Source organism: Ruditapes philippinarum, unplaced genomic scaffold, assembly GCF_026571515.1.
Source record: "Ruditapes philippinarum isolate M1 unplaced genomic scaffold, ASM2657151v2 ctg190_1_1_1_1, whole genome shotgun sequence".
In the NCBI taxonomy this organism is placed as follows: Eukaryota; Metazoa; Mollusca; class Bivalvia; order Venerida; family Veneridae; genus Ruditapes; species Ruditapes philippinarum.
Window position 1 is genome coordinate 50,234 of NW_026853762.1, and position 26,883 is coordinate 77,116.

The window sequence follows — 26,883 nt, forward strand, 5'->3', positions numbered from 1 at the left end:
TCAATGCTTTTTTTTCAATTTTGTGAAGTTTATTAATTTTGTGAAGTGACAAATAGTGTACTTGACGTGCATTTTCATGTGTTACGCAAAGAGGTCCGACACACTTGGGTGTGTTCATATATAGTGTAATAAACTTACACAAGCAATTTGAGAAAAATATATAGAGATATTTTATATAGAGACAAGGGGTTTAACTCTAACATTACCCTATCAGTGACAGTCTGTGAAAAACAGTTCACAATTTAAACAAATATTACTTGAATCTTTTCATTTCTTTGCTTATCACAATGTTATACCATGATGATAATTATAAATACAACTTCAAATAATTCATGCAAGAGGTTGTGTTTTATCAATAATTACCTTTCCCAAAATTAAGTTCATTTACACGAGTGTGTCCACAAACACTTTGCCCGTAAGCATACGTTTCCATGATGATACCCAGCTATTGACCAATACAGTTCGTTGAATAAACTTGTTTGCGATATATTTCCATCTATAGTCTTACACAAAACACTAAATACAGACTTTTGTGTTACACTATATATGAACACACCCAAGTGTGTCGGACCTCTTCTGTGTTACGAGGGACCGATAAAACGTGTGTTATTTTACCACCCATCTTAACTGTTCAACAGTTTGAAAAATTATTTAAATGTATTAATGTGACTCAAAAAAAATCTGTTTGGCATCACAGTCAAGTCGGATAAAGTATAACATTAGGTAAACTGAAAACTAAAATGCATTCACGTGTTCCGACTTATTTTCAGAATAATGATTAACCTCGATTTTATATGTTTTAAATTTCTTTAGCTTTTATATGGACGATTTAAACAACAATTAAATTGACTTCTTTATTTCCTAATATATATATTTCCACATTTTTTACAACAATTATCTCAATGTCAGGTCGGTGATCGTAAGGGGGAATTCTTAAACAATCGTCTTTTCCATGCCTTTTTATGGCAATCTTGCCCACAAAGCTATAAAGGTATCTTTTGTGTTTATATTAAAAGCTATTTTATATGACTTTCTATTTTTTACCATAAACTAACCCGGAATTGTCTATGAATTTCTACTACATTTCTATGAAGGGCGATGCTCGTTTCACCCTACGCAGATTGCGCATACGCGAGGAAATACTACTTCTGGTCAATTTTTCTATAGCAACGGACCGCGTCGTAAAAAGGTCTATAAAGAACACAAGTTGTATGTTCTTAATTTTAATACTCTTCCTTTATTATTATAAAAGTTATTCAATGCTGATTTACCACCCGATCAAGTACCTGTAATTAAACCATCATGGTATTAAACATAATAACATAAAAAATTCACAACAATCTAATGAATACAATACAGTAATAAAATGCCATCGGGCGAACATACAAACGCTTTCGGCTTTATTATAAGACAAGATCTCCATAAGCAAAATATATTTTATATATATGGAAGAAATAAGTCAAATGCTATTGAATATATTGATCGTTTGAGTATCCCTTTATTGTAATCTTTTATGCCTCATCTAAGTTATATTATATTCATTTAACAGTTCCTCAAAAACATGACAGACATCGTGACAAATATTTCTTCGGTTTATACGGAACACCCAGAAGGCATAGAAGAGAAAATATTATTTTGTGTTGCAACAAACGCATTTTCAAATCTAGCATCCAGAGCAGAATTTCTTGATAAAAGCACAACGGTACGATATTTTTGTATTTAAAATTAAAAGTGGTAATGTTGGTAAACGTTAATGATAACGTTTAAAGATTTATATAGGAAACTATATATGAAAATATTCTATCATATTGATATATGTAATACATGATATATTATACTTGTGTGTTCGGGATGCTTCTATTACGAAGACCTTTTTCTTGCCTAATGTATAGTGAGAAATTCGCCTGATGATTAAATATCGCATAATTAAATCTACATTGGTACATACTATACAAACTCTTGTAGTTTATTCCTGCCTATGTGCTCCAAAAATATTTTTTTCCAAAACCTTGAGCATGGGTTTCATCTTACTTTTTCTTACCTTTAGTATTTTTCTTCTGTACAACTGTTATTTTATGCTAAATTACTTATCTATAACTAATATGTTAAGTGCCTTAACGAAAAACCTAGATTTAAGGTTCAAAGTATTTTGATATACAGTCAGTCAATAGAGGTAGTTCTTTTTTTTAATATGCTCATTACATTTACATCTACCAGCCATGTATTACTGTAGTTGTAATCAACCAATTATAGAGATTGACTATTATAAGCACATAGTGCTTACGTAAAATGGATTTCGTGTATTATAATATCAGTATGGTTGTTAAAAGATGGTATTATTTACTCTGATTATATAATATGTGCAATAAATAACTTATTTATTATGATTAAACTAATAAAATAATCCTCCAAGGTAAAATAAGCATTTCAGCAGATGTATTTGGCAAGCGTTCTTTGCAATATTTAGTCCTAAAGAACGCATTTAATATTTCGAGTAGTTTCAATCAATCACCAATTATATGTCAAATAATTAATATACACATGAAAGCAATGATTCAATTAGAATATTTATTTCAAAATTTGTTTAAAGGTGAAGTCATCGGATATACCATTTGTTAGTATTGTCGAGGGCAGAGCAATTCAAACATGATAAAATAGGTTACATATGTACTACATATGTATTTTTATTAATTCTTTTATTTCAGAGTCAATTAGTGCATCTTTTAGAAAGCACTGGATTGAGTAACATTGGTAATTTGGATGAATTTCAAGAAGTCACAGAGCGTAAGCTCATGTTACATATCTATATTTTGATACAATTAACCTTCATTGAACACGGTTTGATTTTGTTTTGATATACTTAACATCATACTTATTTGGTAACGGAAGGAAAGGTATAATGTTGCAAGAAAAAATATTATCACAAAATCAAATTCATTAATTTCATTTTTTCATTTAAAAATTGTGTGTAACGGACAATAATGCGATGGATTGGGGTTCGATTGACATGAACAATGAAAGAGCAGGAACCATAATCTAGACAATTTATGCTTTGAATCGTGTTGCCATTTCCGTCATTTTGTTAAATTATACTGTTTGACTATCTAACACTTTACCATCACGGCTATATACTTTATACGGCTTTCCGAGAGCTACTTCAATTTAATTTTGCTATTCAACTTTTTTAATTAAAAAGAAAAAGTAAAGCCGATCAATGCTATTTAATGTCATCAAACTTTTTAATGATGATTTAAGCGAAGAATATGGATAACAATTTCTGCCCAGGTGGTTATACATATTTCTCAAATGGTGTTTTGTCCACTGGACAAGATGGTCGACAGAGCTTGAAATAAGAACACATTGAACCAATATTTTTTCCTTAGTCATTTGGTAGATTTTGTGTGAAATTTGAGCGATGATCACTTGGAAGCCCTTTACAACATTGCCAGAATGGCTTTGGTCGGTTGAACTGAACGAAGTGACCATCAGATTTAGAAAAAACTTTAAATGACAGCTTCTTCTAATTTACTCGAAAAATATTGATGGATCGCGACAGAAATGAGCCTTATATGTTCATTTTCAACTGTTTATTTAAAAGTAATGAATTTGGCAATGGTTTCCTGAACAAAATGGTCAACCGAGTTTGAAATGGAAAAACTTCAAACGACATCTCCTGTTCAATCACTTAGAAGATTGTTATGAAACTGTACAACAATAATCATTTGGCAGTCGTTTACAAAATAACATGCTCAAATATGTTCTGTCTGGTAGCTAGAGCTAGAATATATTAAAAACAACTTGAAATAACATTTGCTTACCTGCTTATAGGTTTTGATAAAACTCTTAAGGAATGAACACTATGTTGTCGTTTACTACAGTTGCTAAGTATTTCCGGTTTTCTAAACAGGATGACCTGCATATCTAAAAATAAATTTAAGCTTTTAACAATTTCTTCTTTTCAACAATGCCACATATATTTATGGAAATCTACATAAATAACCTTAAGGTGTTTTTAGATCTCGACTATGCCGACATAATATTTGTGTAGGTCATCATTGTTCTCTTGTTCAAAGCTTATTTTTACTTTGAGTTTGAATAGTTAAGTCATATACCGGTAATTCATATTTTATTTAGATACTAAATTGTCGAGTGAAGCACATACTCATATTTCATGTTGACTGTATGATATAAATATTTTACATTTAAATCTACATAACAGTGGATGTCATGTTCATATTATCTTGAATGGTTGCTGAAGAGAGTGACGTTTTAGAAAATATATCTTTTACGGCTGTTATCAACTGGCACTTTATTCTTTGGTTATCTTGATTTGGCTAGTTTTCTTGCACCTTTTCCTCCAAGACTGAAATTAAGTGTCTCAGTGCTGAGTTGCTACTGACAGTCCTCTCCGAAGTCCCAGGAAATTTTTTGAGCGATGCATCATAAATAGCCTGTAAAAGAAAACTGATAGATTCATAAAAAAAACTTAGGCGTACCAAGATTTTTTTTGTTCATACTAGCAGCAATGTTTGATCTTCAATTCGATTAATTTACTAATCGATTGAAACGCTCTTAATTTACTCCTGATTTTATTACGTCAATGACATTAAGATACATTGTTTCATTCGATAGCAGTGATACAGAAACGAAAGACATTTGAGATCATTGTCTCAGATGAGTGTCATTTTTTAATAAGCTTTTAAGATGCATTAGAAATATTTAATATGTCAGTGACATTTTCAAATGAATTTTGTTTCAGAGAAATTCAAGCCATTGTGAAAAAGACATTAAAAAGTTTTGATTTAGAAGAGACAATTGAAATTATCATTCAGATCAAAATCAGAAACATTTAAAAAACATTGTTTCAAAAACGTTTCCAATTATTGTTTTAGATACCTTTCAAATAATTGCTTCAGATAAATTTGCAAATTTTGTTTTAAAACGTAGAAATAATTCTTTCAGCGGCTTTTAAATTGATTTTTTCAGAGACATTTAGAATGTCTATAACAGTGTCTGATGCTAGCGTATACAGTTCACTTCACCAATACCGATCAACAGATGATATTATTAGTGCGATGCGTCAGGTACCTTATCATGATTGTATAATATCGTAATGACGCGTTTAGATCTATTATTATAGCATGTTTATTATCATTACTATCATTGTCAGTCGATGTCTAAAATAACCCAACAGTTATTATTGCAAATCATAATTAGATTAGCAAAAGCTATTATATTTTTCAATCTATAATGTTTCTTAGTATTATGTTGTTTTTTTTCATTCACTTTGGTTGTAGAAAGAAGGGAAATCAAAATTACAAAATAAAATTGTATTTTTCAGTAAGGGAAATCTAAATGATAAAATAAAATTGTATATTTCAGTTTAGTTTGCAAACAACTAACACTTTAAAAGCAATTGTCCTCTCGTAAAGAAAAAATAATAAACAACAAAACTTTTTACCTCTAACTTTTTGTTTATGGTTTCACATTTTGTTTGACACGTTTGAATCGGTGTCGGTGTGACGTAAAACCCAATCAAACAAAAAATACAATGATTCAAACAGCAATCTGTATATTGAGTCATTTAAATGTTAAGTGCTTAATTCATGTAATTGAATATTTTCATAATTCGGTGTTCGCGTCTGTCATTAAACCTCCTATTAGTTATCATTTTGATATGATATTAGCATCGATCAGCACCAGCTACACTCAATGTTGTCTCCAATTAGCTACTATCTCGGTCAAATGTGCCTCAGATCAGCAATCGCCTCGCTTAAGACGTACTGCATTTTGATAAAAATGTGAGAAGAGAATTATTTGACTTCTTCTATCGCAGATTGATGACATGCTATCTGTTGTTGGACACGACTTTAATATCTATACAGCAACCATATCCCCACAAGAAAGGGCAATCCTCTACTTGAAAATGCATCGACAACTTTATGTGTTCATAGATGAAGCGAAAGAAAATGTAATATATAATATAAAAGTTTGGTTTTATATTTATTTCTGCATTAATATGATGCTTGAGATGTTGTTTTTTTTCCTTTATATTTCATGCTGTATACGAATTTGAATTCAGAAGCAAAACAGCAGCATCAACAGCAGAACAAACGACGTGTTTAAGACATGCGAATTAAGTCAGCAATTCCTTTGAATCAACTGACAAAACTTTTTTCTTCTAGAAATTTTGTTTTTGAATAGTTCAAGTTTAAATTAATGTATACTAACTATTTAAACCTGATAGCTTGATTTTCGATTGAATCTTCACTTGTTTTAGCGTTTTGATTACGAATCACAACGAAATAGTATATTTAAGACATCACTATGAAATTAGTTATTGGGCGATCTGCAATGGTTACATTTTTGTCATTTTTGTATTACAGGCAAAAACTGCTGCTCAGTCAACGGCCATTTTGGCAAGAGATATACAAGATAAAATAAAACAATGCCATGAATGTGACAATGAAGCTTCCGACACAGATAAACAGTTGCTTAAGTACACAAATGCGTGCACGCTCAAGAACGAAGTGACCCGTACCAAAACATCCGCTTTCAATGTCGGATTTATTGATTCGCACAACAATAAAAGTTGTGACCAGATCGAAGTATCTATTTCGGTAAGATTGTTATTGTGTCTTGGATAACTTTAAATATCGAGACTAATGTCGTTCCATTTCATATTATATATTTTCTTTTCTTTTATGGAGACAATTAAGGATGCTTTTTGATGACATATGTTATTAATGTACGTTACATTTAATTAAAGACAATTTCGAAACGACACATTTTGTATTTAAGTTCTTAATGCTTTTTTGCAAAATTTCATACTGTGGTCTGTAAATATATGATATCAATATATCGTATATTATACGTATATCTATTTCTAGGCATTTGAGTTCAAGGACAATGTGTACATGTATGATAATGATGGAACATCAAGCCTAATAACCTCAAGAGTGCTACGATTAGACATGAAAACAGCAGAGAAACGCGTGTCAGCTAAACATATAACTTTTGAACAAAAGGTCATTCCTCCGAAACCGACAACTATCACACCTCATGTGGACAAAGAGGATGCCTCTAAATTTATGTACCATAGATTTCTATATCAAAAAAGTACTGACAGTGTTTGTGTCGTTGTCCAACCGCTCGGAAATCAGGATCTAAAAAGCTACCTTATTTATATAAAATTCAGCAAATCGCCATCTATAATTGATTACGACCTTAAATTCCGCGTGTTTAATGACAGACATTGGCAAGCATGTATAGATCCACATCGTATGAAAGGACACACTGGAGTTACTTTTTTGGCAATAAGCTTTCAAGGAATTAGTGAGTAGCATGTTTATTAAAAATATTCTAAATGGTCTTTGCTAACTAAGGATATACAGATTGAAGGTATTTAAAATGGTTATTTAAATAGGAACCTTGTTGCTTGGGTGACAAAGTTCGATAAACTATTAATGTCATTTGTGCAGAAGCTATCATTTCATTAGGAAAAAATACAAAGAAGTGTTAGAATGTTGGTCTGCTATAAATATTTGCTTTTTAGTGGCGGTATAATTCGACTGTTTCAAATAAAGATATCAGCTAATCTAAAACACTATCAATTGATATCAGTTATTCTAAAGCAGTTTAGAGATAGTATCTCAATGCCATTTCTCTAAGAAAAAACAATGAACCAGTTAATTCTTACATAAATGTCAAATCAGTGTAATACATGTTTTAAACCTTTACAACCATTTTGTCATTTTCTGAAACATTATTAAATATCAGATGTTTTCTCATGATGTTCTTTTACCTTTACCGTTGTTTTTCTTGTTTTATCATATTCCCTTTTACAGTTTCTTTATCATCCTTATAAGCATTCCCTTTTTATTTTTGCAAAACGTTTATTAAATGTAGGAGATCTAAAGATATAAATATGCTTATCCATCATCAATTTGAAGGTTCATAATGGATCGTATTTATTTGGAAAACTAAGGAGGAATAAAGCTTTTAAAGTGGATGAATGTTTTCGTATTATAGATAAATCAAAAGCGGACCAAGAAAACTTGCGAAGAAGTATAGAAGAACTGGATGAAGGTACAATAATGTGATTTTATGCTGCCTATTTATTTTAATCAAACTCTGTTATCAGTTCCATTTATTTTTCTAATATATAAGCATAAAACAGTTCTGTTGAACAAGGTTACCGTACCTAAGATCAAAGCATATCGTCATAGCATTATATTCAAGCAATTTTGTTTTATTATAACACAATTTTTAAATGTTTCGTACTAATTACATCAATTTAGTAGTGTAACCTATTGATGTTGATGTTTGTACAGGAAGCTTCAAATGCTCTTTCGCATTAAGTATGTAGAATGTTTCAAATGTCAGTTCTTGTTCTTGTTTTGGCACGCGTATTTCATTGATGGCTTTGTTGAGAACATCGTGTTATATCCCATAATCACATTAAATTGCTGATTGTTACATGACATGAAAGTTCATAAAACTTTTTAAATAAAACAAAATTGCTAACATTTGTCAAAGGCTGTTGTTCGAATGCCAGTCCAAGCAACTGAACATTTTATAATGTCTTTTTAAGTGAAATGAACACCTTTCTCAAGACATTTATAAAGATAGGCACACAAAATACGGCTGTGTTATAGAAATAGAGAAACAAACTAATATAAATAATGCATTAATGTAAATTAGAAACAATGAACAAGAAAAATTCAATAAGTATCAGGTTCAAAGTGTGATACATGCGCTAAATATTTATATTCAAATCTATATTAATCTTAAAAGTTATATATTTATGTCTTGTTTTTCTATCTGTGATGATGCTTTTATCAGTTTTTTTCTCAAATTGGCATCGAGTTTAGTTATCGATAAAATGTGACATTCTTGTTGTTGCGAAAGGGGAATGTATTTTACGCGTATGCATTTTTATTTTGAGATTAATAATCAAATCAATGATAATTTATCTCTTTGCATGACCTATGAAAAGGTCATACACTATAGAAAACAAAAACTTAAATGATTTCTACAAAGATAAATTTCATATGAAACTTACTATTTTTAATTGTTACACAATATTACAAAGAGCAATTGTGGGCACTTAAATTAAAGATATAATTATTTTTAAATTAACGGTTAATATTTGAAAAAAGATACAGTATATGTTATATTGTCTGATAATGATAAAAATAAAAGTAATAAAAAGCTGATTCTTATTGGTAGCCATTAGGGTCTGTAAACCTTTTTGCTAATTTCAGACGAAACATTTGATTATAACATTACAATAGCAACCATGGGATGTCTAACATGGGAAGAAGAAAAGTCACAATGGAATGCAAAGAAGTGTCAGGTACGAACAATGAAAAACACCATTATTTTGTAAACATAATTTTACTTAATAATTATATTTGTTAACTGAAAAATGAGCGGTTATTAATAACACTGAATATAGTGAAATGGTAATACTGTGCGACTGTGTTTAATATTCCAATCCTTAAAGGCCCTTTATGTCTCAGAAACATGTCTAGTATCTCGTTACAGTTTCCAAATTATACTAATTTTCCATATCATACCTCATTTGCATACGCCCTTCTATTTTTAATATGACGTCATCTGGTCCATAAACCGCATAAGAAGAGCATGATTCTTTTTTCTGAATCGCTTGAAAATAATAATAAAAAATCCGACTTGGGTTTGAGATATTTCACACACTGAACAAATAAATAATTATTTGAAAGCTAATTATAGTAAAAAAGACAGAAACAAAAGGAATGAAAGGATTAAGATTAGGTAAAATAAAAACATGGCCTTAGTTTACGGACTGGTTTGTCTGTCCGTAAACCTGCATATTGACCTCAAGGCCATGTTCTATTTGTAAATTATAACCTATCTTTTACTGATTTTGTTCTCTCAGCCAATGTTTATACTTATAGTATTTTGTGTGAATTATTTATTTTCTTTTTGCTACCATTATGACACATTATTGCACGTTCAGTGCTACTTTCTTCAGAATTTAAATATGTATAAGTATTTTGTATGGAAGTCAAAATACTACATTATTTTCATTTTGCTACCTTTATGACACATTATTGCACGTTCAGTGCTACTTTCTTCAGAATTTAAATATGTAACATACTCTAAATTTATTATTGAGACAATATCAAACACATGTTTGACATTTCTATAAGAATTACAACAAAAAAATCTTAAGCATAGTGTGCCTAAATGGTATAAAGCTATATCTTATGAAATAGTTTTACAAAAATTTATATAAAAAGTATATTGTTTCCACTTCCCTGAAAAGTTGTAATATAGAATGTTTTTATGTAACATACATGCAAATGAAATGTTCCGGAACTTAAATACTAGTCTGCAATTTAAGTAGGCTATTAGCTGTTTAGCAATGCCTTTGTGCATGCGCCATTCGCTTGTAAGGCAATATACTACCATATTACTCTAATTATGGCATTTTTGAAGTATTTTGTTTAAAAAATTCAAACAATATTTTTTGCAGCAAGCAGCAAATAAACGAGCTTTATACACTTTACCTTCCCCATTAATTCCCAACCTCGAAAAAAAAATGAAATAACAAATCGAACACAAAAATCCCCGTGAAACATGTGCAAACGCCTGATTAGTTTTGTTCACCAAAGCTTATCAAAGCGGAGTAGCTCATTTATACAAAATATTAATTTACCAATTTCCCATATGATCTGATAATGCATGTCACCAAAAGTAGGTAGAAACTGAATGTCTTATTCTTACTTTGTTCTGTTAACTCCCTACTTTTGTTTCAGCTGATTGATTGGCTTCGGAGAGAAGAAAAAGTTGTTTGTCTTTGCCGAGAAGTGACTGATATGGTTTTTGGAAATTCTTTCTTCGTGGCCCCAAACGCTATTGATTTTTCAAACGTATTTCTTAAGTTCTCTCCTCTAAGCCAAGCTGCGGTTATCGGAACGCTTACTGGGATCTTCATTATCTACATTATTTCAGTGATTTTGCTCGCCCGACTAGACAGGAAAGATAAATTAAAGGTTCACATTCGTTTTTACAATGAAATACTGATGTTGTTAAAACTGTAAATTATGAAAACTGCGTAATAGAATTTATTTAAAGTTAACACGGTCTTAGAATATTATAGCAGCAATTTTTCAAGCGCAAATTATAGGAGTCATCGACGGACATCAATTTTGAATTACCTGCCCTTGAATTTGAGATTTTGAAAACTCAGGTTATTTCAAAGGCGGCAGATAACTTATATTCATGTTTAAGTTTTAAAAACATTATTTTACTACTGTTTGTGTTTCTCATTTTATCCTAGGTCACGGAACAAAGAAAAAAATAACGAAATTCCCTGAAATACTTGTGTTCCTTTCATTTTTTTCTGTTTAATATTACATTCCTTAAAAATTTATCATTTGTTTTGAAAATTACCAAAGCTTTAAAACTGCATGCCTCCAGATGAGCAAAATATTTCCAGAAAATCAAACTTGAGAAAAAAGTACTGTGATTTCAAGAGAAATAAAACAGATTTAAGATAAAAATAATAATTTCCATGTTACATGTATGAGCGATTTATGACTGATTTTGCAGTATTTTTCGCCATATGTCTACTGCGTTACGAACGCAGTAAGGGCTATCTATGTATATTCTGATCTCTTTTTGGAAATTTACACGGGTTTTTAGTGCTGTTTGCAATGTGAAAATGATTTTCTTTGTTCAATTCAAAGAATTTATATTTTTAATACATTTTCAAGACTTTCATGAAAATTAGCATGAATCAGGAGGCTTTCAATAATGAAGAAATAATCTTGATTATGTTTTATCCTTTCTCGAAATGAGCAACAAGTTCAAATGCAAGAGCACATTATATAAAATGTTTCCATTATCACTCTCTAAGATCATGCAAAATTTAATTTCTATTATGTAGATTTCATTCTGTTATATGTTTATGTTACCCTAGCGTACGCTTTTAAATGAATTAAGAATCTCAAATCATGTGGAAAGTACCAATCAAAACGGGACACTTAAGAAGAAAGTATGATAAAAACTACTTTAAAATATTTTATATTTTATTTTGTTATTAATATTGTTTATTATCATTGTGTTTTTTCTTTTATTATTATTACTATATCGTAATGTCTCAGTATAAAATATTTTAAGGATTATATATCTGAGCCGATAGGCCAACAAACATTTATCCAAGGCAAAAAATCTGAACACAATTTTACTCTAACAAATGCTCTCTTGTAAAAGAATAGAAATGTGTCATATCTGCAATTGTTTATTTTGTCCCTCAGATAAATTTGAATGCAACTAGTGATACTGATGATTTTTTCTGTATTACTGTTGTTAATAGTTTGTATCGTTTTCATTTATCTCAAATGCATTTTGCGACTTGACGGCTAAACGTTTAATTATTAGAAACACGCCTGAAATGCTCTGAATTTACAGAGCAAACCAGTAAATAACAAGCAATTGCAAAATATATTATATGGAAAATTAATGTTTTTTTAACCTATTAGCTCATCGTTTGTTATTGATATTTTTCCATGGTTTCAGTGGGTTATAACACCACTTCGTGATAATTTTATTACTGATGAATACTTTTATGTGATAAGAGTAGTTACGGGCATGCGCAGAGAAGCTGGAACAAGATCACGTGTTGCTTTCCAACTCGGTGGTGAATATGAAAGTTCAGGTCACAGGGAATTATTTGATGGTATAAGAAAGGTTTGTATGTGCAAACTTATTCGAACAAAGTAGTTAGGTTATTATATTCATTAATGGCACATTAAGCTTCAGAACCGCTATCATTTTTATTTTTCTTAAACTTTTCAGTTATAGTTTTCAAAATGTTAATCATCGACCATATAGCTGAGGCATCTTTCGCTTCTTTTGCGTTTTATGAATGAGTACATTTATAGTGATTAAGTATTGTATACACTTTGTTTGACGAACTATTTCACACTCAATTCTAGCTTATCAAATGAACCTCAGCACTTTGTAGTACTGATTCTAACACATAAGTTGTCTTGCAATTATTTAAGGAGTTTAGTACAGGCAGTATTATGACTTTCGTTATGTCGACGTGCGAAGATCTAGGTGATTTGCAGAGTCTTCATATATGGCATGACAATAGTGGTGAAGGCAGATTTGCATCATGGTACCTTAATCAAGTCGATGTATATGACTTGCATCGGCATAAAACGTTAGTACAGAAAAATGCACTTAGTTAATGTATCATACATATTCATTTACAATAAAGTAAAGTGTAAATATAAGTAAAGTGTTTCAAGCTTGAATCTATTGTTTCTAAAGAAAATATTGGCAGTCTTAACGATAATTATTTATCATATCTACAACAAAGCGATCTTCTAAATATAATGAATCTTTAATGTTTCGAATCTTGAGCAAAGCATGGTTTAAATATATTTGTAAAAAACATTGCAGTCTGACAAAGCTGTGTTGGTCGATACCCAACGATTCATTTTCCACACCTATATTTCTTTCCAAATGCTTACCATTTTCAAAAACATATTTTATTAAATATATTTGTCTTTTTTAAACAGCATGCATCACTGAAACAATAATGGCTGATGAGAAATCTTACATAATATTTCAATGAAAGTCTTTCATTTATGTCTTTGCAGATATTTCTTTCCTTTCGAGACCTGGCTATCTATTGAAACATGTCTAGAAGCTAAGTTATCGCCGGTACCAACAAACCAACCATTAGATTTGGAATCTAGATTCTTTGGTAATTTGAGACATAGACTTTCAGAAGGGCATATGTTTATATCAATAGTTTATCGACCAGCAATGAGTGTTTTTACACGTGTTCAACGTGCGTCCTGTGCGCTCGTGTTTATAATGCTTAACGTGTTAGCTAGCGCATTGTATTTCAACCCGGAGCCTAACTACCAGACGCCAGCATTGCTACAAATAGGACCATTCCGATTTACATCACAACAAGTTGGTAGCATTTTATTGATTTTCTTTTACCGTACATAGGATCTTCTAATCAGAAAGTAATTTCAACAATCTTAGTATCTACATAAACAAAATCATTGAGTTATAATTATTTTTAAAATCAGAATAAGATATCGGACCAAATAACAAAATAACACACTTAACACGTTTTATTAATTTACTTACTGAACTACATTATTTTTATGACAGAAATAAATGTCCTAAAATAAATTTAAACTTTGCATCATTTTGATAAAGAAGATATTTGAGTTTAACAGATAGGGTTTGTGGGGCAGGGCCTGTGATTTTATAAATTAAGATTTTAGTGCTTGTTATTTGTGGATCATTTCTCAAGCAAATAATTTAGTTTGAAGTCTAGAAAAAAATACTTTTAAATTTCTTGCTCTATTATTATTGGTCAAAATTCAAAATCTATTTTTTTTCAATAGAATATTATTGTCAGTATAAAATCTATAAAAAATCTTAAACTGTGAATGGAATTTTCTTTCAAGTACTGTTATGTTATGTTTAATTAAAAACTTTTTTTTTATAAATTCATTTGTATGTTTCCAGATATACATATCAATTTTCTCAGCCTTGATTACAACTGTACCGGTATTTTTTCTTACCGAACTATTTAAAAGAACTAAAAGAAAACAGGAAACAAATAACAAGACCTGCAGCAAAAACTGCCCTCACAGTCAATGTTGTGTACACGGGTCTGAGTATCGACAGAAGACAAGTGAAAAGGTGCAGCATGATGAATTACTTCACTCAGCGTCTTTTCTAATGGAAGCATCACAGACGGGGTACAGTTTACTGTTACCACATTGGTGAGAAAAAACTTTCTATAAATATAGCTAACATCCGATACAAACGTGTAGCTACTGTCTTTTCGGCGCAATTAAAATGCATTATATTAACTCGTTTGTAACAACACTTGATTTCTTTCGATATCATTAAGTTCTTTTTTTATAATGTTAATAATTTATAATTAAACAAAAATGCAGCATATACATAGATTTATTTTCATCTACATCTTTACATGAAGTTCAGGTTTTACTATATATATGTATATTATATCTTTATATATATTGTTTCAATTACAAACATCATCTCAAAGTATGAATAATTTTTATTTATTTCTTCAAATCCACGTAAGAAAAAGTTGATAATTATTCAAGTATAACTAAAAAAGGAACGAAGTAACGGAAAAAAGAAATTTATTTGATTTTGTACAGCACATGGTTTTATTGTATAGTCTATGTCTCGTTGGTTTTTTATTTCATAGACGCACATAAAATGATAACGTGTTATAATACTTCATGGTAACCGTAATAACCACATTACTGTATTGTTATAACAATATTAGTGTAATATTTAAACAAAAATATTTTGTTTGTTTGTTTGTTTCATTTATGCCTTTTCCAAACAGTATTTCAACACTATTGTACTTAAAGTTACAATTATACTATTTCATTGTTTTATATACATGTAAATAAATTCATGATTGTATTGTTTATCTGTTTCAGTCTCTTTGATAACTATCTGCAAATCGTTTCTTTGTTATAATTAGATATTTTGTTAATGTTTGCAGGTTTATATACATAGATTGGTTTCTTGTTGCGGGAGGAACGGTTACTCCTGTTGCTTTTGTTCTGTTGTATAGTATGGAATGGGGTAAACAAAAATCTGAGGAGTGGCTATCAACATTGACCATGTCTTTACTGGAATCATTTTTACTCATAGACCCTTTTGTAGTACGTACATCATTACGATAACTGTTCCAGGACGAGTTTACAAGAAAATTTATATTTTATATTGTTGTGCATGTGTATAAAGCTATATATCTGCTGGAAAAAAATTTGTTTGAATTTTAAAAAAGAATACTTCAAAAATGCTTTTATGAAATAAACATAACATATAATTGCCTTAAAAGCGAAAGACGCATGCAAAAATCATTGCTTAACGGATAAAAACTTACTTGAAATAGAAAATAATATTTTGTTCGGAACATTTTATTCTGTGTACGTACAATATTCATGTGTGTTAAATAACAGAGACATTCTATGTTACAACTTTATCGGGAATCAACCATATATGATAATGGAACCAATTTAATTTTTCTGTTTGAATATTTTATTAAAATATTTCATAAGATATAGATTTATACCCTTTAAGTGTGCAATAACTAAAGACAATAATCATTGACTGAAATCATATACAATCAAATACATTATATAATTGCCGTTACAAATAGAAATAAATTACGTCAAATGTAAGGTCTCTCACCGCTAGTGTATATTGTACAAACACATATCGACATTTCTTTATAGATACTTTTACCATTACCATAAATACATAATGTTTTCTAATGCCAGATGATATATTCATATAAAACAACTGCGTTCTGCTATATAGTATAATAAGATCTTGAATTGTTGTTCATGACGGAAAATGGACAAAGGCAAACCAAAGTCAGTCCCAGTCATTCGTTAAAGAACAACTGAAAGTTTACATGCTACTGGTACATAGTTAGACTGTTTGTTGTAGGTCATCTGTATTTCCCTACTTCTTGCTGTGAGCTTACATTCAAGAACTTTGAGAAAGGACTCTTGTGCTACCAAAACTGTCGCCAAATATAGACAAAGCCTTGGCAGAGACGAAAGTGAGTAAAAGATATTGTTTTTTTACCATCCTATCTCAACTACATGAGAAAGAAGTGAATTTTTAAAAGATATATCTGCTCGAATTAAATTTGATCATTGGCTCCTTCTAGCGCGAGCCCTGAATTTGATATTTTAGAAATACTAATAGTTTCTATACAGTCTCTTTTGAAGTATAGGAAAATATGTTTTTGATATTTTGTAAATTTTTATCTAGTGCAGCTCTTGTACGTTTCCTTATATCCTCGCAGAAATTGTGACATGACACAATGTTACCAAATATTGCCGCATGGAAAACTGTTGGCAAGCATAATGAGAAATCTTAAAGAGCTACAATAAATAATATAACATTGGTGTCTGCAAATATTTGCCTTAAACATGGTATATGTTTATTATTCAAATATTGTAATACAAATACAAATAAAAATTAAGCAAATTCACTTAAAAACCTGAGCGGGGCCGTAAGCGGTAACAACATGTTACTGAAAACAAAATATCACGTGCTCACCCACCCCCTTGTCAGGATGAAGCACGCATTATTGTTGTGCTTGTGGTATTTTAGTTCTATGTAACCGCCATATGAACACATCTGCGGATGTTTCAAAATTCTAAATTTTACCAGTTCATGTTAAATGTTGAATTCTGCTTAAGCCGGTGCTAGGGGGCGTGGAGGTAACTTGCACTTTTAAGTACCGTCCATAAACAGGCACAATCAAACCGAGTCCGCAACATTTTCAATTTTGAGGCGTTGGGCTTTCTTTAGGGATTCTTATTTCACTCTATTTTTCCGAAATTTTGCTTTAAAAACTCTGATGGAAAGTCATTAAATTCAAATTTTCGATTTTCATCTTCATCAATTTGTTGTGATAGATATCTAGGGAACCTTCCTTTAACATTTGTTATAAGTTGTGTTATATTATATAACTAATTGTCTTAACACAGACACCGTTTCATCTAGCGTGACTGTGCTGAAATCTATTGTGACGGAGTTACAGTCTTACAAATGTAAGTTATCTGTTTTTCTTTCTTAAGAATAAATGCCATTACCAACAGGTTCAGGCTAAATTATCTCTAATTTGAAAACAAAATTGTTCTTTAAAAGCGATTGAAACAATTAAACAAAACAACAAACATAAACAGTAAGATAAAACATATGAGCTAAAATATTGAAACACAGTAACACTTGTCAGACTTTGAAAATGGAACATCGTGATTAATAATATTGATTTTTCCATTGTCAGTGAATCCTAGGAATGTCTCAACGCCTGTTCAGGGAGATAATCTTAAACAAGCGCAAGAGAAACACCGACAGTATACAAACTTCCAGAAATCTTTGAAGGACATTAAATTGAACCTTATTTTTATTATAATTGTGTCAGTAATTTGCTATTCCAACAGAGATGACAGGTCGTTTCTACAGCACACGCATCTTGGCAATAGACTTGTTACACCACGTCATACCCAGAAGTTTCACTCGGTAAATTGTCAGATTTTACTTACTCTTCTTGTATACTTTCAGCGTGTATTGATGCTGCTATATAAAGGTTGTTAATTTTAGAACAGACAAATACACCTAAAATATTCCAGAAATAGTATGTGTGAATATTTATTAGATAATAGGAGAATAAAATTTCTAGACCATATCTAATATATAAATGGTTTCAGCAATTACTGATTAACATTCAAAAGTCGCTGCGAATATTTATTTTCTTTTCTGAGTAGCAAACATAATATTGATGTATTTGCCGACTTCCATTTTCATTTTTTTAAAGATAAAAGCACCAAATGATTTGTTTAAGTGGATAAATGATACAATGATCCCGTACCTATTCCGTGAACGTGATGAGTACGGTATGGTCTTACACTGGACAGAACGGCAATTCACACATGATCATCATCTTAGGCTTGGGCCGCCAAGACTTCGACAGCTGCGAATCAAACGAGGTATCCAAAATGTAACCTTTGTAAACTACAAATATAGTCACATTAAACTTATTGATTGATAATATGCATATAAGTAATTTAGAGAAATGAACACATTGCAATCGGCACTTACAATCCAAGAAATTTACTCAGGAAAGAAGTAAAAAAAATATGCAAAATAGCCCTAACTGCGAGAGTCACAGTTGAAATATAATGAAAATAAATGTAATGCAAAATCAGTCTTAGATCTCATACTGCATGTAAATTATTACTTGAATCTTGATTTGTTTTACTGTTCTTAAAATGTTATTCAGCTTTAATTACTTGAAATATGTTTGTCCAGCCGTAGGTCTGCAGCCATGAGAAAAACTCGTGTATATTAAATAACCGGAAGTAGTTGTATTAAACTATTTTTGAACACAACTGAAAGGTTATCTTTTATTATATAAATACATTAAGGTACGTGTGACATACCTTATATTGACCGGACATCATGTTATGGTGAATATCACATGCTGAATGAAGAGGACAGTAACTATTGTATTGGATGGAAGAATTACCCATGCAACTTATTAGAGACTGTTTATAATGTAACATCCTCGGCTTGGAAATTCAGATCGTGTAAGTTAAAAAAATCACGAACCGAACAAAGTCCAGATAAATGCATTTAAACTCTTCATAGTAAAACTTATGATAAAACATTTTTAAAGCTTGATAGCTATCGTTATGTTTAAAGTGATAAAATCATTTCAGTCGAAATGTAAAAAATATCAACTTGTGTCATCTTGGTGAACTTTAGGGCTCCTCAGCATCTCTATAATAATATTTAAACTTGATTTGAATTTGATTAAAAAGAATTATTAATAAGAAAAAAAGAAAACAGAAGAAAAAAAGAAAAGAAAAGAAAAGCAAAAAAACAAAACAAAAACAAACAAACAACAACAACAAAACAAAACATCAAAAAGCGAATGTTATGCTTGTATTTACCATTTATTTTCTTCCAGCTCTAGATATCTGGGGAGTACCTTTGACAGGATACTACACAACATACGGTGGCGGAGGTTATATAGCATCACTTCATGTTAATCTCAATTATTCTATCGTCACTATTAACGAACTGTATAAAAACCTATGGATTGATCGTCAGACACGTGCTGTGATAATAGAGTTTACACTTTACGACGCCTCTACAAACTTGTTTGTTTACAATATGTTTATGACAGAGTTTCCTCAAACAGGCGGTGCATTTACCACGTATAATACATACCCATTACGTGTTTATCCACACCATGGGGCGACTGGAACGTGGACTCTAGTATGCGAAATATTGTTTGTGATTTATAACACATGCTTTTTCATCCGAATTTGTCTGCGACTTTACCGACTAAGATCTGAGTACTTCAAACAATTTTGGACTGTTTACGACCTTTTCCTCTTTCTTGTTTCAGCTACAGCCATAGTTTTATCTTGTTTTCGTCTACAATTCTCCAATGAAACGATCGAGAAGTTCAAACAAGATAATAAGCTTTTTGTAAACTTTAGTCATATTGTGGTTTGGGATCAAGGTTTTGTACTGGCTTTAGGTGTGTTAGCATTTCTAGCCACAATGAGGATGCTCGTGGTACTGTCTACACTTAAACATTTGAAAGGAATTGTGGATATCTTCAGGAATTGTGGCAAAGATCTGTTTTGGTATGGCTTATCATTTGTTCTGGTTTTTGCCGGATTCTGTGCACTAGCATTGCTACTCTTTGGTTCCCAACTTGAATCCTACAGAAATGTATACCAGTGTATGGGAACACTTTTTATAGCGATGATCGGAAAGAGTAGATTCACAGAAATAAATGAAACAAATCCCGTGTTGGCGAAAGTTTTCTTTATGTTATACATTCTGATTGTCGTTTATTTTTTCCTAACCATTTTCCTCGCCATTCTTGGAGCAAGCATCGACGAAGTGGTTCAACAAAATCGCACAGGTCCGGATCACGATCTAATTGCATACATGATAAGGAAAATCAAAGACCTCATCAATAAACCAGGACGTAACATGAAAAAGCGAAAAAGAACAATGAAAACCGCTCCGATATCAATAAATGAATAGAATACTTAAACTTACATATGGCTTACATAGCGAAGGAAAAAAATAAAACAATCGGTGTGTTCGTCTATTGACTAGTATCTAAGAGACAATGTAAATGACAGAATGATCAAGTTTTAGAACAGCTTACACGTTATATCGCAAAAATGTGATTACTGTATATTTCATTAGTTTATATATTATGGTCTCGACATCATAAACGATAAAAAATCATGAATCATTTTAATCAATTATTTTGTTACTCGTCATACGTATGTTTTATTTTATATCATACTGATAGTTGTTAATGAATCTTAAATTATTTTGACATGAAGTAAACTGTGTACTTTCATGTTTCCTATTACAGCCGATTGCAAGGTAAATGTGATCATTTTCATATGCATAAAATACAGTGGCTACCAAAGAAAGTAAATATAATTGTATTTAACTGTTAAATCTTTTGAAAAGATATACATACATTGTTGATTAGTTTATAGAAATACACAATTAATATTAGCCACTTATAACAAATTTAAAAACAATCTTACTGCCAAAACTGGCAATGATTTGAATATATTGGATAAACTAAAATATACGAACAGATTTGTGCTTGTGTATGTATGTTATTTTTGAATTTATTTCTTAGATTTATGCACAGTAGTATTAATGAAATAGTCCATAGGTTCATTTTGTATCAAAACATAATTATACATTTAGCATTGTAATATATTGCACATATTTAATATTAATTTTGCTTTATGAAGAATTAAATTCATTTAATGAATTGGTAAGTTTTATAAACGGAACACACTTTAAAAACGGGAGAGATCCTTCGCTAGAAATCAAAATAATGCAAAGAGTTGGAAACTCTAACTCCAGACTCGATTTTATTAAAACTGTAAATATAAAAAAGAAAATAATGCGCAATATCTCTCATGTCCGTAGCTGCGGTGTAATCGGTATTCAATCCTCAATAATAAAAACATTAATATCTATGATCCCGAAGTACCAGACAAGTATAAAAGGTCACTGAATCCACCGGGATTCAAAGGCAAAAAAAATATCTTTTAGATAAATAAGTACAATTCTAACATAGATCAGGGAACCTTAAAATGAAAAAAAAGATATAAAAACATTTAATTAAAATGACATTGTAAAAATAAATATAAAATCATTTGTTTGTGCGATTCTTCGCCATTGTGAAAATGTAAGCGTTTAGTAGCTTTTCATGTTTTGTCATTTTGTATAATAAAATATTTTTCTGGAAAAACAGAGTGAGCAATAGCTGCAAATTTTGCATACAAGTTAATTATTTACACTTGCATCATATAGAACATAAATCTCCAAAAATGGTTTCTAGTAAAAAGATCTCAGTAGACTCCCTTATCATTTAAGCATTCAAATATGCTGCACACATTTTCATTTTATTCTTGATATAATTAAAAAGGCATGAAACACATCTGCGTGATTATTTGATTAAGGTTTTGAGAGATGTTGCGCTTTTCATTATTTACTACGAATCAACCCAAAACTTCAATTTACATCTATTTTTGATAATCTATGATTTTGAACTGTAGCTGTTTATGTTTTTAGCTCACCAGAGCCGAAGGCTTAGGGTGAGCTATTAGTATCAAAGGGGGATGCTCCGGCGTCCGTTGTCCGTCGTCCGTCGTCATGAGTCAACAGTCGTCTTCTTCTCTGAAACAACTAAGCAGATTTACTACAAATTTGGTCTGTAGCATCCTTGTGGCAGTCACATTTGAATTTGCTCATGTCATTCCAATTGCCCCTTTTAGGGGTCAGCAGAGCTAAAAATAGAAAAACCTTTAAACATCTTCTTCTACAGAACTTATTGATGGATGATCACGAAACTTTGCCTGTAGCATTCTTGGGTAGTCTTTTATCAAGTTTGCTCATATTTATTTGATTGGTCCCTTTTAGGGGTCTCTAGGGCTAAAAATAGAAAACCCTTAAACATCTTCTGCTACAGAACTAATTGATGGATGATCACCAAACTTTGTCCCTTTTAGGGGCCGCTGAAATAAAAAATAGATATACGTTTAAACGTCTATTGCTAGAGAACTAATTGATGGATGCTCACCAAACTTTGTCTGTAGCATTTTTGGGTAATCTTTTATCAAGTCTGCTCACATTAATTTGATAAGCCCCTTTAAGGGGCCGCTAAAATTAAAAATAGAAAAAACTTTAAACATATTCTACTTCAGAACCAATTGATGGATGATCACCAAACTTTGTCTGTAGCATTCGTGGGTACTCTTTTATCAAGTTTGCTTATTTTAATTTGATTAGCCCCTTTTAGGGGCCACTAAAGCTAGAAATATAAAAAACCTTCGAACATCATTTCCTACTGAAATAATTGAAATATGATTACCAAACTTTGTAGCATACTTAGGTAGTCTTTTATCAAGTTTGCTCATATTAATTTGATTAGCCCCGTTTAAGCTTAAGCTTAAATGCCCCAGGTCATGGCATTTCTTCAAATAATTGTTTAAACCTATTCTATGCTCAAATTTAATATTAGAATATATTGACATTCCTACACTGAAAAGCAGTTGTTTCTGGTGAGCGACTCAGGGCTATCATGGCCCTCTTGTTTATATATTTGGTTTGAGACATTGCTTTCATATGACATACTTTCACAGAGCTACCTCCTTCGGAGATTTAGCAAATTCAGAGATTGTGCATGTCGCCGAGTGTAGGTTAAATACTACAGAGGCTCGCATTATATGATTTTATTCAACTAGTTCAATAAATGTAGTATTGAATCTACACGAATATATTATTCTATTATCACATATAAAAAATAAGAACGGTAAACTGTTAACAAGAGCCATTTTTATTTGAAACGCGAACATAAGCGCGCTTTAACGCTATGTTTATAGCGCAAATTACGTCACCTCAAAGTGTTATTACACTAGTGTAATATCGTCTAGTGTAATATCGTGTCTTATTTAATGGCTTTATTACACTCCTTCGCCATGGTTTATGTGATGAAATAGTATATAGGCGGGGTCAAAATACATTTGAAGCTGTCGGTTCCAAAAAGCATTAGGAAGCAAAAGTAACTACATGACGGTGTGTCGGGATTAAAATCATATTTGTTTATGATTGTTTTAGATAAGCATTTATTCCTTCTACACAGTTAACTTTTAAACTAAGTGTTTTTTTCTTCTTTATGTAACATGTCCCAACTTTAGAATGAGATATAAGATATATTAAAATGCAGTCTTATACCTCAATATACAGAATTAAATTTCATATTTCAAAAATACACAACCAATTGCCAAACTCGCCACAACTGCAATTCAAACATGAAACTGTTCATTATTTTGAAACTTTTATTCAAGTGTATATAGTATAGCATTTTCTTCAATTTTCGATATTCGATTCTGTGCTTATGCAAAATATATAATAGAACAAGAATACGACGACATGCACTAGCTCGAAAGGAGCGTTAGAGCAATTTACTGTATGCCTCTGGGAGAGATAGTTTTCCATGTTATAACCTAAATGATAAATTTATTTGTTTTCATTTTATCTATTGCTGTGCTTATGTTTCATATAACTTGCTTATTCAAACTTAAATAAGTGTTTTGTAAAGTAAACTTATTTTATGAAACATGGTCTTTATTTTTATGTTTGTTTACCAATAAACCTGCTGTAAACACACATCACATTTATTACGTGTATAAGGCGTACCTATCATATATAAATTATAAGATATGAGTGAAATTATTCACTATTGTCATATATTTAGTTACACATTCGACACACCTTTAGCAATAAGAGTCCATGCGTAATACACACGTTTAGCCTAGTCTTTATCTGCACACTAAACGTATATACCTTTTAACACACCAGTGTGACCCATTTTCATATGTTTGTTTGTTTGTTTCATTTTACGCCTTTTTCCAACAGTTTTTCAGTCATATAGGTGGCCATTTTCATATGTTTGGTTAAAACATTAAAATATAACAGTGATAATTACTTTGAAAGCTCTAGTTTATTCTATTTAAATACTGCTAGATACTAGATGTACAATGTCGGCTAGATCGTTCCGAAACCACTGTTAGAAAACTGAACTATTCGCAATTTGAAATAAAATTAAACATTTGTTGAGCGAATTCGAAAGGCATTTAGTTCTGATGAGCGTCATAGGTCTAAGAAAATCGACAACAATGCTAGAACGCTTTTTATATCGATTGAAGGGCAGTCTAATTATACATATTTAAAACATGAATATTGATAATTATAGCTCCTGATTGAGCTTTACAATGGGAAGTTTTCGCCTCCCTTTTTCAACATTATTCATACCACAGCTTCTATATGAACGTTTCTGTGTTATAATCTTATAATCTAAATTACCAGATGTATAAATCAAAAAAGTTAAGTTTTTTTTCGACTGACTGGGATAATGTAAAGCATACATATACGGCTCAATATTGTATGATGCACGTGTAACAATAGGCTTTATTTTTAAAACATAAATGATATACTAGTAAACCCAATCACTCGGCGTTCAGTGGGATCACAGTAAGAACGTCGTATCAACTCAGTAGCATCTCCTACAACGCAACAGGAGTGCCGTTAAAGCACAAAAAAACGTCGAATGAACGCAGTGGTTATCCACGACGCTTGCACGGAGATTGTGCAGCGTCTCTACCGCGTTTATACTACATGTGCACGGCGTTTTTACGAGGCTTTTTAATTTAAGCGCCGTGTAAGCGCCGCGATAGCGTCGTGTGAACGCCATAAAACGCACAAAGAACGCAGTAAAAAAGCGCAGTTCGAACGGAGATTGTGCGGCGTCTCTACCGCGTTTATACTACATGTGCACGGCGTTTTTACGAGGCTTTTTAATTTTAGCGCCGTGTAAGCGCCGCGATAGCGTCGTGTGAACGCCGTAAAAACGCACAAAGAACGCAGTAAAAGCGCAGTTCGAATGCAGACAATCGAAATTTAAAACGCCGTGGAAGCACCGTAGCATCGCCATGACCGCCGTGAGGACGCCTTGAAGACGCCGTGAAGTATCCATGCCATTTAAAAACATTACATTTTTTTACTGCGATCTCGCGACGCTGTGTTACAGTTAACAACGCCGTGCAAACAAACGCGGTGGAAACGCAGTCTAGTGTGACAGTGCCTTAAAAGGATACACAATTAAGCATAAGATAACGAACATATATTATCAATTAATTCACCCAAATATTAACACACTTCCTGTCAAGAAATTGCACATTATGCTACTTTCAGTACAAAGTAATGACTATCACTTGGCGTGCCGAAACTTTAAACAAAATGTTATGCTTATACAGTCAACTTCTTTGAATTGATATTCCGCCTGCTTGAACAATGGACCCTTCCGGTTTTTCGTAGCGGAAAATTAAGCCACACCTTTTCCATTCATTGCTAGGTCAACTGCTCACAAACAGTATCACAAACAAAACCATGTGTTCTTTTGTGCCAGGTCAACCAGTGACTATGTACTACCTCAGTGTAGCAATTGGATAACAAGTCAGCTAATTTACATAAATCTGTAAACACTGGTAAGGTCCATTGAAATGCCTAGATGAACATGGAAAAAGAAACATTTTATATTTTTTTAACAGAAATCAGTAATGTAATCTTACATACCATTTGTCATCAACTGATGTTTATTATAAAAACATAATTAAGTATTATAGTTTTAGAATAATAAATCCTGTTTTATCCTAATGCGGTTTTATATAGATCATTCAAGAAAAAAGCTTTACCTTCTACACCATATCTTCCTTATTGTTTTTTCTTTATTGCATTTCCAATATCGGAGTTAATTGAAAACACACGAAGCAATTGTAACATAATGTATATCAGACAACGAACATCGTATAGAACATCGCATAGAGCTCACTTATCATTGTTTTTTTTTTATTTTGCTCTCTTCCCTACTTTCTGTATTGGCTACATAAACAACAGTAACACAATATGCAAAATTATTTAAACATTTGTTAACCTATTGAAGTTAGTCACCGTAATTTTTGTCATTACATTTATTAATATATTGTCTGATTCTGATGATAGAAATGAAGGAATACAATTAATGCGATGAGTTATGCAAATTTTATTTCTATAAACGTAAATCAAGTTAGTAATATACCAAGTGAAGTATTTTTTTAAAGCTTTTGAATAGTTTGTAATCTTTTGTACAGTTTTTTTCCGCGTAACGGCATGCGCTCT

General features: G+C 31.3%; 1 protein-coding gene across 1 annotated transcript in view; it reads left to right on the forward strand.

The window, feature by feature from the left end:
• LOC132737787 (uncharacterized) overlaps positions 1-21,343 on the forward strand; it is a 44,811-nt gene extending 23,468 nt beyond the window's left edge. The window contains exons 22-41 of the mRNA XM_060725133.1: positions 1,550-1,702; positions 2,706-2,784; positions 4,987-5,084; positions 5,837-5,971; positions 6,387-6,620; positions 6,891-7,335; positions 8,032-8,088; positions 9,267-9,358; positions 10,806-11,042; positions 12,571-12,741; positions 13,059-13,219; positions 13,662-13,983; positions 14,554-14,813; positions 15,578-15,740; positions 16,534-16,648; positions 17,589-17,651; positions 17,888-18,123; positions 18,419-18,590; positions 19,029-19,190; positions 19,574-21,343. Coding sequence (XP_060581116.1) covers positions 1,550-1,702; positions 2,706-2,784; positions 4,987-5,084; positions 5,837-5,971; positions 6,387-6,620; positions 6,891-7,335; positions 8,032-8,088; positions 9,267-9,358; positions 10,806-11,042; positions 12,571-12,741; positions 13,059-13,219; positions 13,662-13,983; positions 14,554-14,813; positions 15,578-15,740; positions 16,534-16,648; positions 17,589-17,651; positions 17,888-18,123; positions 18,419-18,590; positions 19,029-19,190; positions 19,574-20,670 — 4,452 coding nt within the window. The 3' untranslated portion in view covers positions 20,671-21,343. The remainder of the gene's footprint in view (positions 1-1,549; positions 1,703-2,705; positions 2,785-4,986; positions 5,085-5,836; positions 5,972-6,386; positions 6,621-6,890; positions 7,336-8,031; positions 8,089-9,266; positions 9,359-10,805; positions 11,043-12,570; positions 12,742-13,058; positions 13,220-13,661; positions 13,984-14,553; positions 14,814-15,577; positions 15,741-16,533; positions 16,649-17,588; positions 17,652-17,887; positions 18,124-18,418; positions 18,591-19,028; positions 19,191-19,573) is intronic.
• The last annotated feature ends 5,540 nt before the right edge of the window (positions 21,344-26,883 follow it).